Source organism: Felis catus, chromosome E1, assembly GCF_018350175.1.
Source record: "Felis catus isolate Fca126 chromosome E1, F.catus_Fca126_mat1.0, whole genome shotgun sequence".
Taxonomy (NCBI): Eukaryota; Metazoa; Chordata; class Mammalia; order Carnivora; family Felidae; genus Felis; species Felis catus.
The window spans coordinates 17,827,602-17,840,113 of NC_058381.1; the positions used below are offsets into that span (position 1 = coordinate 17,827,602).

At 55.2% G+C, this 12,512-nt stretch overlaps 1 protein-coding gene across 4 annotated transcripts in view; it reads left to right on the plus strand.

Moving 5' to 3' along the window:
* Positions 1 to 12,512, plus strand: part of SEZ6 (seizure related 6 homolog) — a 46,037-nt gene that overhangs the window by 12,393 nt on the left and 21,132 nt on the right. For all 4 annotated transcript variants that reach the window (XM_023244601.2, XM_023244602.2, XM_023244603.2 and 1 more), the window contains exons 2-3: positions 8,902 to 9,549; positions 10,080 to 10,213. In XM_023244601.2, coding sequence (XP_023100369.1) covers positions 8,902 to 9,549; positions 10,080 to 10,213 — 782 coding nt within the window. The remainder of the gene's footprint in view (positions 1 to 8,901; positions 9,550 to 10,079; positions 10,214 to 12,512) is intronic.

Here is a 12,512-nt window from a genome sequence, read left to right on the forward strand (position 1 = left end):
GTGCCTTTTGGGGCTTGAGGACTGTATGAAGCCAGGTTCCAGGGTGTGGCATCCGTGAGCTAGGACAAATGGTAATGACTTGTGGCCCGTGCATGTGTTTGGACCTGCATGCACACGTTCATGCATACCCACAGACCCACATGCTCATACAGGCACACACACGTGCTCACAGGAAGCAGCAACTCCGTGTGGTAGAAATTTTGAGCCCAGGCTGTGGAACAGGCAGACCCAGTTCAAACCCCTTATTTGCCACTTCCTTCCTGTATGCACTAGGATGATTTACTTTGCCTCTCAGCCTCAGTTCCTCCATATGTAAAGTGGAAAATATTGATTCCAAGCACGAAAAGCCGCTTCTCTGGGTGGAAGGCAGCTCTCTAGGAGGTCCATGCCTGACCCAGTAACTATGGACGCCCTGCCATGGCTTCAAGCTGCCCTGGGGCTGCCCCAAGAGCCTTGAGGAGTGGCAGGCCAGGCTCTCTGCCCCCTGTGCTCCTGACTGAGCAGCGAGGTTGCTGGCAAGTCAACAAACACAGCAGGCATTGTCATGAGACATTCACGCACCCTGATCCCATCCTGAGCCAAATCACGTGAGGCCAAGCATTCCTGGCTTTCTGCCACCCACAAAGTCCTCCTAAATTGGCTCTGCCTGAGCTCCCCAAATTGCTCATTGAACACCCACCACTCAGAACACCAGTGCTCAGCCAAGGTTGGGAAGCCAACATCATCAGTGGGTGGCACTCATCCTCCCTAAGGGGTAAGTGATGACAGGCCAATTCTCCTGAGCCTTTATGGAAAATCTAAAGAAGTCCCATGGCTTCTCTCCCTGCCCAACCCCAGACTCAAACAAGAGGAGCAGATACTGCCACGCATCTTAACTCTTCTGCAGGACCCCTGCTCCAGGCTCTTCCCTTCTGAGAGGCGGTGAATCCTGCAGGAGATAAGGTCAGGTATGAGCTACACTTTCCATCATGGTAGGACTAACCCCACGTTGGCTATTTACATGTAAATTCATTGACATGACATAAAATTTAAAATTCAGTTTCTCAGTCTCCTAAGCCACATGTCAAGTGCTCCATAGCCACATGTGGCTACCGGCTACCATACTGGACACACAGATGCAAAATGTTGCCCTCATCACAAAAAGTTCCGTTAGATAGCACTGTTCCAGGGCTGGACAACCACTGGGTTTGAATCCGTCACACTCAGATTAGTAATCTTGGGGGAACTGTGCTCCCTGGGTCCCAGTTTCTCCATCTATCAAATGGAATACTAAAAGTCCGTGTCTTATGGAGTGTTCGTGGGAATTGAAGGGGTTGATTCTGGTAAAGCACTTAGAATGGCGCCGGGCATGTGGCAAGTTCTCAGTCAACAGTAGCGTTTCCTATTTATATACGCAAAGTCTTTTTTAGCTCGCTGGATCCTGGTAGGTGAGAGCTGGCAGGGCCCTCAGATACTTTTCCCATCTTGCTGGTGGGGAAATGGAGGCTTGTGTTCAAGAAGTGATTTGTGCAGGGGAACCCAGCCTGTCAGGGGCTGCACCAGGACCAGGTGGGCAGCCTCCTAGCTGTTGGCCATTACCTACCCCCACCCATGCTCTCTCCGTCTGGCAAGAAGATCCCAACCCTGAGATGCCAAAGCCCAGGGTTGTCTACCACCCCAACCCGGGACGGAGGGAGACAAAGTTGCCCCTGCTAGCTCAGGAAGTAGTGAACTCTCTGTCCCCGGAGATATGCCCACAGACAGTAGACAGCCCCAGAAGTTTTGGAGAGTTTCCTCTTTTATTTTTTTTTAAGAGAGAAAGAGCAAGCAGGGGAGAGGGACAGAAGGAGGGGAAGAGAGAGAGAGGGATAGAGAGAGAGAGAATCCCAAGCAGGCCCCACGTTCAGCACAGAGCCCAACGCAGGGCTCAGTCCCATGACCATGAGATCATGACCTGAGCTGAAATCAAGAATCAGGCACGTAACCGACTGAGCCACCAGGTGACCCCGGAGAGTTTACTCTGCAGAGCAGTTGGGCAAGGTGCTCTCCGAGAGCCCCAACATCCTGAGTACCAGCCCTATCCCCCATTTCCTGTGTGACCTGGGAAAGCCCTCTGGACTCAGTTTCCTCCCGCAAAAAATGAGGGAGGGATGAGATGTTCACCAAGGCTACATGGGCTCAGATTCTCGGATCCAGCGACTTCCTTGCCTGGAACCTGGCCAGGAGGAGGTGCTCCCATTCATATTTGTACTCCAGATTTTCCTGGACTGCCAGGGGTTGACCAAGAGAGGGCAGTAAGAAGGTGTGATGGGGGAAGGGGAGTCAGTAGCAGAGAAAAAGAGGAGATAGTCTGGGACTGGGGGACCCACTGGCCTGTGCCGGCAGACACTCTTTATCAATTGCCAGTTGGGGCTGTGCTGGGGAACTGCCAAGGGCTGGCTGCCCATCTTCTCCCTGTAGGACCCACCCCGGCCCGCCTCTGCCCTCCCCTGCCCACCCCTGCTGGACAAGGGCCAGGTGCTTTGGGGAGAAGGGAGGCTTCCAAGTGTGCAAACAGGCAGAGTCCTTGAGCCCACCCTGCACTGTGCCAAGCACCAGGGGTCAGCATTTGTGGGCAGAGATATGGGAAGAGAGATGCCTCGTGCTGGATTCTTGCCCACAGACACAAGTAGTACAGGGAGTGCCTGCAGGAGGTCAGAGGAGAGAGCCATTGTCATCCACTGGGCCAGCAGAAATGGCTCCCCAGAAGAAGGACAGGAGCTGGGCCTAGTAGAACGGGGAGGGTTTGAAGAGACAAAGGCATAGTGAGCAAATGGGGCAGAACGGGGAAGGCACCTGTTCTGGCAGAGATGGTGAGTGTATTCTGTGTATTTCTGTGCCCACTTCAACCACTGCCCCTGCAGGACCGTTCCTTCCCCACACCCTGAGCTGCAGGGCTCCAGGTACGACTGCCCTAGGACAGTGGGGCCAGGCTGTTGGGGAGATGGTCAAGGAGGCCCCAGTTGCTTCAGCCAAGGGCCAAAGAAAACAGCGGACGGAGCTGAGCTATGGAGCTGTCCAGTTCTGGGTTCTAGTCCCAGGCTTGCCACTCATTAGCTGTGGCAAGTTACTCAACCATTCTGGACCTGGATGTCTTTCTCTCCGGGATAATGACCCAAACATCCTTAGAGTCAGGGGAGGATGAGACCGACACATGAAGGTGCTGATTGCATAGTGGGCACACAGGGAGCACGGAGTAATAGCGTTACCTGCCCCAGCTGCCTGGCTCCAGACCACAGGAGACAGAATGTGTCCATTCAGGCTCTGCCGCATCTCCTGGGTGACCTTGGAGAAGAAACACCCTAGTTCTGGGCCTCAGTTTCCCCATTTGTCATATGGCGCTTATATTGCCTTTCCTGTTAATGTAAGTAGTTGAATAGCAGCAAACCTACCTCAGATGCGGGGATACTGTGCTGTAATTGCTACAGTAACATATGGAATCAGAAGCTCTAGAACTGGACCCTAGGCCTCAGGGGCCTCAGGGGCCAGCTAGACTCTAGCTGGGACCTCTCATTTCAGGGGGCAGGTCTGGGCTCAGTGGTCCTATCACTTTGGAGACCAGGCTCTGGCTGGGGGGGCGGGGGGGCGGGGAGGGCAGGCACTCTCACTCCCAGGACCCCTCTCCCCTCCCTTGGGCTCTGGGATAATGAGGGTCTACAGGGGCCAGGCCCTTACTAATCCCCTATTAAAACTTGAAAGGGGCCAGGGAACCTCCAGAATAAACTCATTAACTTTTATGGGATAATAAATGTATCCCATTAAATTCTCATTCTTATGCTGGGCCAGCTTAACCTCCAGAACCCAGAGGGGTGGGCTCCCTGCCCGCTGTATCCCCAGGCTCCCCCTATACCCACCTGCTGTCATGCTCCCCCCAACACCAGCTGAGAGCTGGTGCTACCACAACCTAGGGATCAAGGCTGACCTCATCTTAGAACTCTGGGTACCCCTCCCTGTGCTGGCCTTGGCCTTGTCCTTGGGAGGCCAGCAGCTGTGGCCCTGAGGGGGAATGCCTGGTACCTCTGCAGAAACTATCAGAGTGACACGGGGGGGGGGGGGGCCTTCTGCCCTTGCAGAGACTGAGGCGGGGCTGGCAGATGTGAGCCTAGGCCTGTCTCTAGGTGGCCCTCACCAAACCCAGATGTCCCCACTCCACAGATGGAGAAACAGAGACCCTAATGGGCAGCCCCCTGCCCAGGTCGCACAGCTAGTGAGGCACAGATTTGGGACTGGAACCTGAGGTTTTCTGGCTGTCTCGTGCAGAAAGATTTACAGAAACACTAGCACCAAATAGGGCAGCCCAGCTGTCCCTGAGGCAGCATCTGAAGGCTGTTGCCCCGAGCAGCAGGTCCCCCAGGTGGGGCCACTGCATAATGACCCCAATCCTTCACCACTGCCTCCACACAGACCGATTCCAGCTCCACAGCCCTCCAGCACTGTGAACCCTTGGCAGCCTCCTGGACCTCGGTGAGCCTCAGTTTCCCCATCTATAAGACAGGGACAATAACACCTATCTAGTTGGATGCTATGAAAAAAAGTCCCCAGTCTTCATGGCTTCCCCCAGAGGCTAGACAACCCACCCCTCCTTCCAATCCAGGCCTGCGGGGGCGGGGGCAGCATTGAGCACCGGGCTCTTGTCTGTAACCTCACCAAGCTGGGCCCCCGGGGAGGAGGGGGCAGGACCGGCGCCCTTTCCTAGGCTGCCCAGTCTGGGCCTCCAGCGGGGGTGGGAGGGAGGCCTCCATTCCCAAGAGGGGCCACCGGGGGGGCTGCGCCGGCCGGGAGGCGGGAGCGGGAGAGAATCCACCGGGGAGGCATCCTGAATGGCTCATTAGTGCCGATGAAAGCCTTTTTTCATTTCGTCTAAATACTTTAAACAGGGCTCCCTCCGATGTCTATTTGCATAGCTTAAGAGCTAATGCGGGGGGAGGGCCCAGGCGACGGCGGGGCCACACCAGGGCGGGGGGGGGGGGGGGGGCTGCCGGGAAGCTCCGGCCTCGTCTGCGCGGGGGAGGGGGGGTGCGCGGAGGGGACGGGTCTTTCCCGGACCCAGCCCTCTTGGAAGAAGTGGCCCCCGGCCCTCCCTCCCTACTGGAGGAGAGGAGGGAGGAGCAGCCCCGGGAGGGCATCCCAGTGTCGGGGCAGCGGGGTGGGGGGGGGGGGCTCACAGGTGGGGATCATGGGGGACCTGTCCACCAACGACATGCAGGCCTAGAGGTAGCTGCCCTTTGCATGCTGGAATATCCTCATTTAACAGACGACGATGCTGACGTGCTCGGGGTCACACACACCGCCACACAACAGGGAACATGTTCCCTCAGAGAGGAGAGCCCGTGTCCCAGGGCCATCTCCTCCCCACCCCAGGCCTGCCTCAATGTTGCCCTGGCAGGGGTGGGCGGGGGCTGCCCAGCCTCTGCGGTGTGGCCTCTCCCTCAGTGCCTCCCTTGAGAAACTACACTTTAGAGCACCAAGTCTCATAAAGCCCCTCCCAAGGGCCTGTTTTGCACCTGAGGACACAAAAACCCTGAGAGGCAACTTGCCTGGGCTCCTGGGAGGGGGGCCCACGTGACAGAGCTGACCCTTGAACCCAGGTATGTGGGACTCTGGCTGTGCCCAGAGAAACCGTGTTATTGTTTCTGGTTTGGGCCCCAGATTCAGAGGTGCTTGGGGCACCGGGTGGGTGCTCCCTGAGTTCCAGGCAGAAGGCTTCCTGAGGGTCCAGACCAGGCTCCGGATGCCAGAAATTCTGGCCCTAACTACTTGCAAACTGCACCAGACCTTGGACAAGTCCATTATCTCTCCAAGCCTTAGTTTCCTCACCTGACTAGAGGCTTCTCCACTGGATAGCTCGGCTCTCCTGTGAGGCAGGCTAGTATCACGGGAAGACTAAGGCTTTGAAGCCAGATCAGCATAGTTTGATCCCAGCTCCACCACTGTGCCACTGGGCAGGTCCTCACCCCTCCCCTCTAGGCTTCAGCTTCTTTATAATTCCCCTCTCACGGAGTTGTAGTATCAATTAAATAATACGAGATCCGGGAACAGCCTGACTCAGTGACTGGAAGACAGTAGGCACCTGATGAGACTGAGCATCTGGGGTCCTGACACCCCCTTTCACCATCCCCTGCCTCACATTCTCTCCCTCTGTCAGTCTCTGCACCTTTGAACTCAGCCCAGGCAGAAAACCCCAGGAACCTGGTGGCAGGAAGGACAGGTCACAGGGCCTCGGGCTTCCATCAGAGTCAACCAGGATATCAGGAGATGCCCTCTCCCCAGAAATGGCTTGTCTCCCAGAAGTGTTATCTTACCCTCTCTGACAGTGGGTAGCACCCTCCGGGACCAAGTGGCAGCTGATTACAGAATCAATTTGCTCGTTTGATATGCTATCTCGATCCCATTTAACCAAGTGCTCAGTCCCCCCAGATAACACAATCAGTGCAATCGACAGTGACGGGAGGTGCCCATTAGCTCCGCTCCATTGCCTGGTACCCACCTGGCAACCAGCGGGAGGAGCTGGGCCCGCTATGGTCCCTTCCTGAGTTAGAGGATCTCCTTGTCCTCCCTCCCCCCGTCAAGAATCCCACAGGTACCTGCCCTGGGAGCCACGGGCCACATGTCTTATCGGGCAATCCTGGAAGGGGACACTGGTCTTCAGTCTACGTGATGAGAGAGGGTCCCGTTCCTTGTGCCGTGTTAAGATCAGTCTCGGCTCACCTGGCAAAGACTGTGTGGCATCTGGGAGGTGGGCAAAGAGAGTAGCCCTGTCCTGGCATGTCACAAGCACTGCCTGGCCCCTCCGTTAGTGACTCAAATGAGAGACACAGGGCACTGGCCGACCATCTGCTCTGGGGGGTATGGGCCTGGCTGGGCATCGAGGTTGGGCATTGTGTCGTCAATGTCTGGCACAGAATGCCAAAGCACAGATGAGCTGCTTTAGTGGGCATCTCAGGAGACAAGGGTTGGTCCTGTTTTCTCAGGGTCTCGGGGCACCAAGGCCCCTCTGACCCAGAACCATGGAGAGCCCTCTGACCTGCCCCTACCTCTCCCACCCCGTCTCCTCCCTCCTCCCATTTGTCTGACACATCAGAGCTGCTATGGGCTCCTGAACAGAATGTAGGCCATCTGCCACTTCCTCACGCCTGCCAATCCGTGGGGTGGGTGTGAGCCTGTGGAATGACAACCCCACCATCAGACATTCAGAGGAACCAACCTTCTCCTCGCAAACTGTTAACTCGCTCTGGCTGTGTTTCCCTTCAAGCGCTCATGCAGCCATTTTGAGAGCTGTGAGAACCAGAATATCCTCCTGGCCTTCTCGGAACTGGCAGAATTCTATATGGGCTGAATCTGGAGCCAGCATCCATTGACCTTTTCCTGGCAGTTAAGGATCTGGAGAGCTTAGTGGCCCACAAGCAGAATATGCATCATCTGTCCAGCTCTGTGGTTCAAAAAGTCAAAATAATCGATAGCAGAGCAACCTGTACCTCGAACCAGCGAGAGCAAATGAGTTGCCTCTTCCGCAGCCTTTCGAATTGATTAGTAGTGGCTGCCTGGATAACTGTGTCGAGAAGGATTCTGAAGTCCCATGCGGCTCAGCAAGGAATACTCCAAACTGGCTAACAATGTCTGCCATGGATTGGGGCTAAGCATTCTATCCCTGCTTTAGACCCTGCCCTAGATAGTCCTGGCTAGTATCATAAGAAAGATCACGGGAATTTAGAGACACATATCAAATGAGCAAAAGAAGTAGTATGATCTCAGTTAATCCCCCAAGTAAACCCCATTTTACAGATGAGTAGACTAAGTTGCAGAGAGTTTAGGTTATTTGCCTGAGGTCAACAGCCTCAAAGCAGAATGGATTTGGGGTTTGAAGCCACATATGCTTTACTCTAGCTCTTTCTTGGCTCTTCCTACTCTGTTCACGTCACTGTTCTAAAAGGATCAAAAGAAAAAAAAAAGACGAAAGAAACGATTTTTTGAGAAGCGAGAGAAATAAGACCAAATGGGACCCTAACAAAGATGCTATGTACCCATGAGGGAATCTAAAACAAAACCCCAAATATATGAAGCATTTCCTGAAACTAATGACTAGCAGCTTCACCGAGAACGGAAAATGAACTTGACAGCCTTATAATCTCAGGTGGAAAAGTCACTGTGGTGGGGGGATCGGACTCTTGCTGAGGGTTTTACCTCAGGTCTTCAACTGACTGGTGTGTGACCCGGAGCAAGCCACTTCCTTTCTTTTTTTGTTTTCTTTTTTAATGTGTATTATTTTTAAGACACACACACACACACACACACACACACACAGAATGAGCGGGAGGGGGCGGGCAGAGAGAGAGGGAGACACAGAATCCGAAGCAGGCTCCAGGCTCTGAGCTGTCAGCACGGAGCCCGACGCGGGGGTCGAACTCACAAACCGTGAGATCATGACCTGAGCCGAAGTCAGATGCTCAACCCAGACGCCCCCACTTCCTTTCTTTGGCCTGTTTCCTCACCTACAAAATGAAGGCCCCAATTAGGAATGGCAAATACGTATTTGTCCTGTCGGTCTGAGTTATCAAGGCTGGTTGCCGGGCATCATGTGTTGAGAAGGAGCCTGAGGCCGAATCTGAGAACGGCAGAAAATAGTGGACAGATAGAGTAACCGCGTCCACCTCTGGTGTTGGAGGGGAAACGAGGGGACATCACATATCTCAAGCCTGTCACGTGAGATATGTGATGTCCCCTCATTTCCAGCTCTCAAACTCTGTAGCTCCTGGTTCTGGACATTGAGCACATTCCCCAAGTCTCTCCGTCAACAGAGAGATGGATCTCCTGCTGTGTGGACTGGGGGTGACGCTGTTCACGGTGGGGCAGGGGGGCACCTCTGATGATTCGTTATTATTTCAGGACTCTCCTCAGAGGCCCCAACCACGGGGGAAGGGCAGGCCCCAGGCATCGAGGAGACGGATGGGGAACTGACAGTGGCCCCCACGCCTGAGCAGCCGGAGCGAGGCGTCCACTTCGTCACAACAGCCCCTACCCTGAAACTGCTCAACCACCACCCGCTGCTCGAGGAATTCCTACAAGAAGGGCTAGAGGGGGGCGAGGCAGGGCTGAGGCCGGCGCTGCCCTTCCAGCCGGACCCACCTACACCATTCACCCCGAGTCCCCTTCCCCGCCTGGCCAACCAGGACAGCCGCCCTGTCTTCACCAGCCCCACTCCGGCCATGGCCGCGGCACCCACTCAGCCCCAGTCCAGAGAAAGACCCTGGAGCCTGGAGTCAGAGGCTCCTGTGCTTCGTATCACAGCTCCCCTGCCTCCAGTGCCCACCCCAGGCCCAGGGGAAAGGCCCAGTACTACACCCCCTAGCAGAGCATGGACTCCAACCCAGGAGGGTCCTGGAGACATGGGCAGGCCATGGGCTCCAGAGGTTGGGCCCCAGACCACGGGACTTGGGATGGAGGGAACTGTCGCCACCTCTACAGCTTCAGGGGACGATGAGGAGACCACCGCCACCATCATCACCACCACCATCACCACCGTCCAGCCACCAGGTCAGCTGCTCGCTGGCTTGCAGATCTAGAAATGGGGATCGGGGAAATGCGGGGCCCCCGCGTTCCTCTGTCTCTGTCACTGTGCCACCCTGCCTTGCCCTTTGGCACCAAGGGCCAGCACGTAGGAGGCATGTGGATGGGAACCAGATAGACCTGGGTTCAAACCCTGATTGGAAGCGACTACAACAAGGGCCAGCACGTAGGAGGCATGTGGATGGGAACCAGATAGACCTGGGTTCAAACCCTGATTGGAAGCGACTACAACAGACCCTAGGAATTTTGCTGAACCTCTCTGAGCCTCCTCTGTTAAATAGTGGTAAGAAGACGGACCTCAGTGAGCCTTTGTGAGAACTGAGCTAAGATTGCATATAGTAGGTGCTCAAGAAAAGGTGGTCCCTTCTTTCAACAGGGGAATAGACGTCCCAAGAGGCGGGCTTCACCCCCCCCCACACACACACACACTGATCAGCCTTGGTTGAACCAACTTCACCAGAGCTGGGCTTAGCCTTTTGTTTCCTCCTGCCTCCCAGGCCCTTGTAGCTGGAATTTCTCAGGCCCAGAGGGCTCTTTGGACTCCCCCATGGCCCCCAGCTCACCTATTGATGTTGGCCTGGACTGTTTCTACTACATCTCCGTCTACCCTGGCTACGGCGTAGAAATCAAGGTAAGCAGCCTGGATCTGGCGGAGACAAATCTGGGGCTGGTGTATTATCTTTCCAGAAAGGTGCTGGCTATCGGGGGAGGTGGGGATGCTCAGGGGCATCAGTTGGAGGGGGGCCTAGAGCCAGGGCTGGACCCAAAACTTGGCCAGTTTCTGCCCTATGCACCAGGGACTAAAGAGCTACTGTGCCCAACTAGTAACGCCTTAGGTTGAAAGGGGCTGCAGGAGGGGCAGGTGAGCCCATGCTCTTCCCCAGGAGCTCAGGACAGCTTGAGGAGGGGCTCTACCCTTGGAGGGGCAAGGGATTGGGTGAGTCTCTGAATTTATGTGACTGAGTAGCAAGAACTCAGGGCTGTGTGGTTGGGCTCGAGAGAGCCATGCAGCGTCAATGACTCACTTATTCACTCACTCATGCCTTCAGCAAATACTCCCTGAGCATCTCCTCTGGCCAGGTCCTGTGCTGACTCCTGGGGTGCAGAGGTGAGGGAGACAGACGTGGTGCACCGTCAGCTGGTGGGCGAGTCAGACCCACAGTCCCAGCCTCCTGCCACCTGCCCTTTCTGGGCCATCTCATCCCTCCCTTGGATGAAGACTCTTTTAATCCTCAAACCTGAGCCCGAAGGTCCTCAAGGATATCCCATAGGCTCTTCCACCCCCATGCACCTCAAACCCAACCCTTCCCTTTTGCTCCCCCAAACCCGCATACCGCACCACTCCTGACCTTAGAGATGGACCCTAACCCATCAGAAACATGGAGCAGGGCCACCACTGTGCAAGGTGGATGGCACCTGGAACTGCACGGTGAGGTCAGCCTGGCCCTTCTTTCTCCCTCGTCTCTGGGTCCTGTCTCCCCCTGCGCACATTCTATCATAACATTCCCCAAAACTCAGATCTGCCTGCTTCTCCCCTCCGTCCCCACAACCACCACATGGTCCAGCCTCCATCATCCTTTCCCCCAGATGATGCAGTGGCTGCCTCACTGGTCACCCCACTCATGCTTGCCCCCACTGTCCTCCACCTCCACTGTAGTCATTTTTTTTAATGTTTATTTATTTTGAGAGAGAGCGAGAGAGAGAGAGAGGGCACCTGTACATGCGTGGTGGGGGGAGGGGTTAAAGAGAGAGGGAGAGAGAGAATCCCAAACAGGCTCCATGCTGTCTGCACAGAGCCCGATGAGGGGCTTGATCTCACAGACCATGAGATCATGACCTGAGTTGAAAGCAAGTGTTGGACGCTTAACAAATTGAGCCACTTAGGCGCCCCTGTAGTCATCTTTATTTTATTTAATTATTTTATTTTGTTTTATTTTATTTTATTTTGTTTTATTTTATTTTATTTTATTTTATTTTATTTTATTTTATTTTATTTTATTTTATTTTATTTTATTTTTAGTAAGCTCTTATGCCCAATGTGGGGCTTGAACTCACGACCCTGAGATCAAGAGTCACATGCTTTTCCAGCTGAGCCAGCCAGCGCCCTCCACTGCAGTAGTGTTTCCCATATGAAATCAATCCTCCCCCACCACACCTCCCCAGGGGCCTCTGAATCATGGCCAGTCCCTCTGACCCATGTCTAGCCACTTCCTCCCTCATTGTCCACTGCCCCTTTGCACTAAGCAACATGCAGCTAACTGGGTGGGCCAAGCCCGCTTTCCTCACAAGCCCCGACTGGATGTACTCGTCCCTCTGCCCAGAAGAGTCATCCTACTGTCCCCTCCCAGGACTCACCCTTGGTGTCAGTTTCTCTGTGAATTCTCTCCCAACGCCTTGTCCTGTGGGCCTGTTTATAGCTGGCCAGCTCCCCAGCTAGACCGTGAGCTCCTGGAGGGGTACCTTGGAGTATAGGGCCCGCCATGGGGTCTCCATGGACTGACTGACTGGACAGATGGATGAAGGAAGGAAGGAATGTGGTGACATCGGCCTGAGTCTGGAGACAGAACGGAGGTGGAGAGAGGCATTCAGCCTAGCTGAGGGAACCAGGCAGGTGACTGAGGAGCAGAGAAGGGGGCAGAGGAGTCCAGGAAACAGGGCAGTGCTGCTTGCTCCCAGCTCCTGGCCTGCTCCCCACACATCCCAAAGCCTCTGGATCTGGGCCGGCTACACCTGTCCTGGAGATGTCAGGTCCAGGTCTCCGAGCCAGGGCCGGAGTGGCGGGGGGAGGAGCCCCTCTCCCACCACTGGTGGGTCCCTCCCCTCCTTTCTGTAACCGTTTGCTCCTGCTCTGCCAAGCCGTGTGCCCCTCGCTCTGGGCTGACTGGGAGGGTAATTAGGAGAAGCCACCACCACCCCCCTGAGCCATTAGC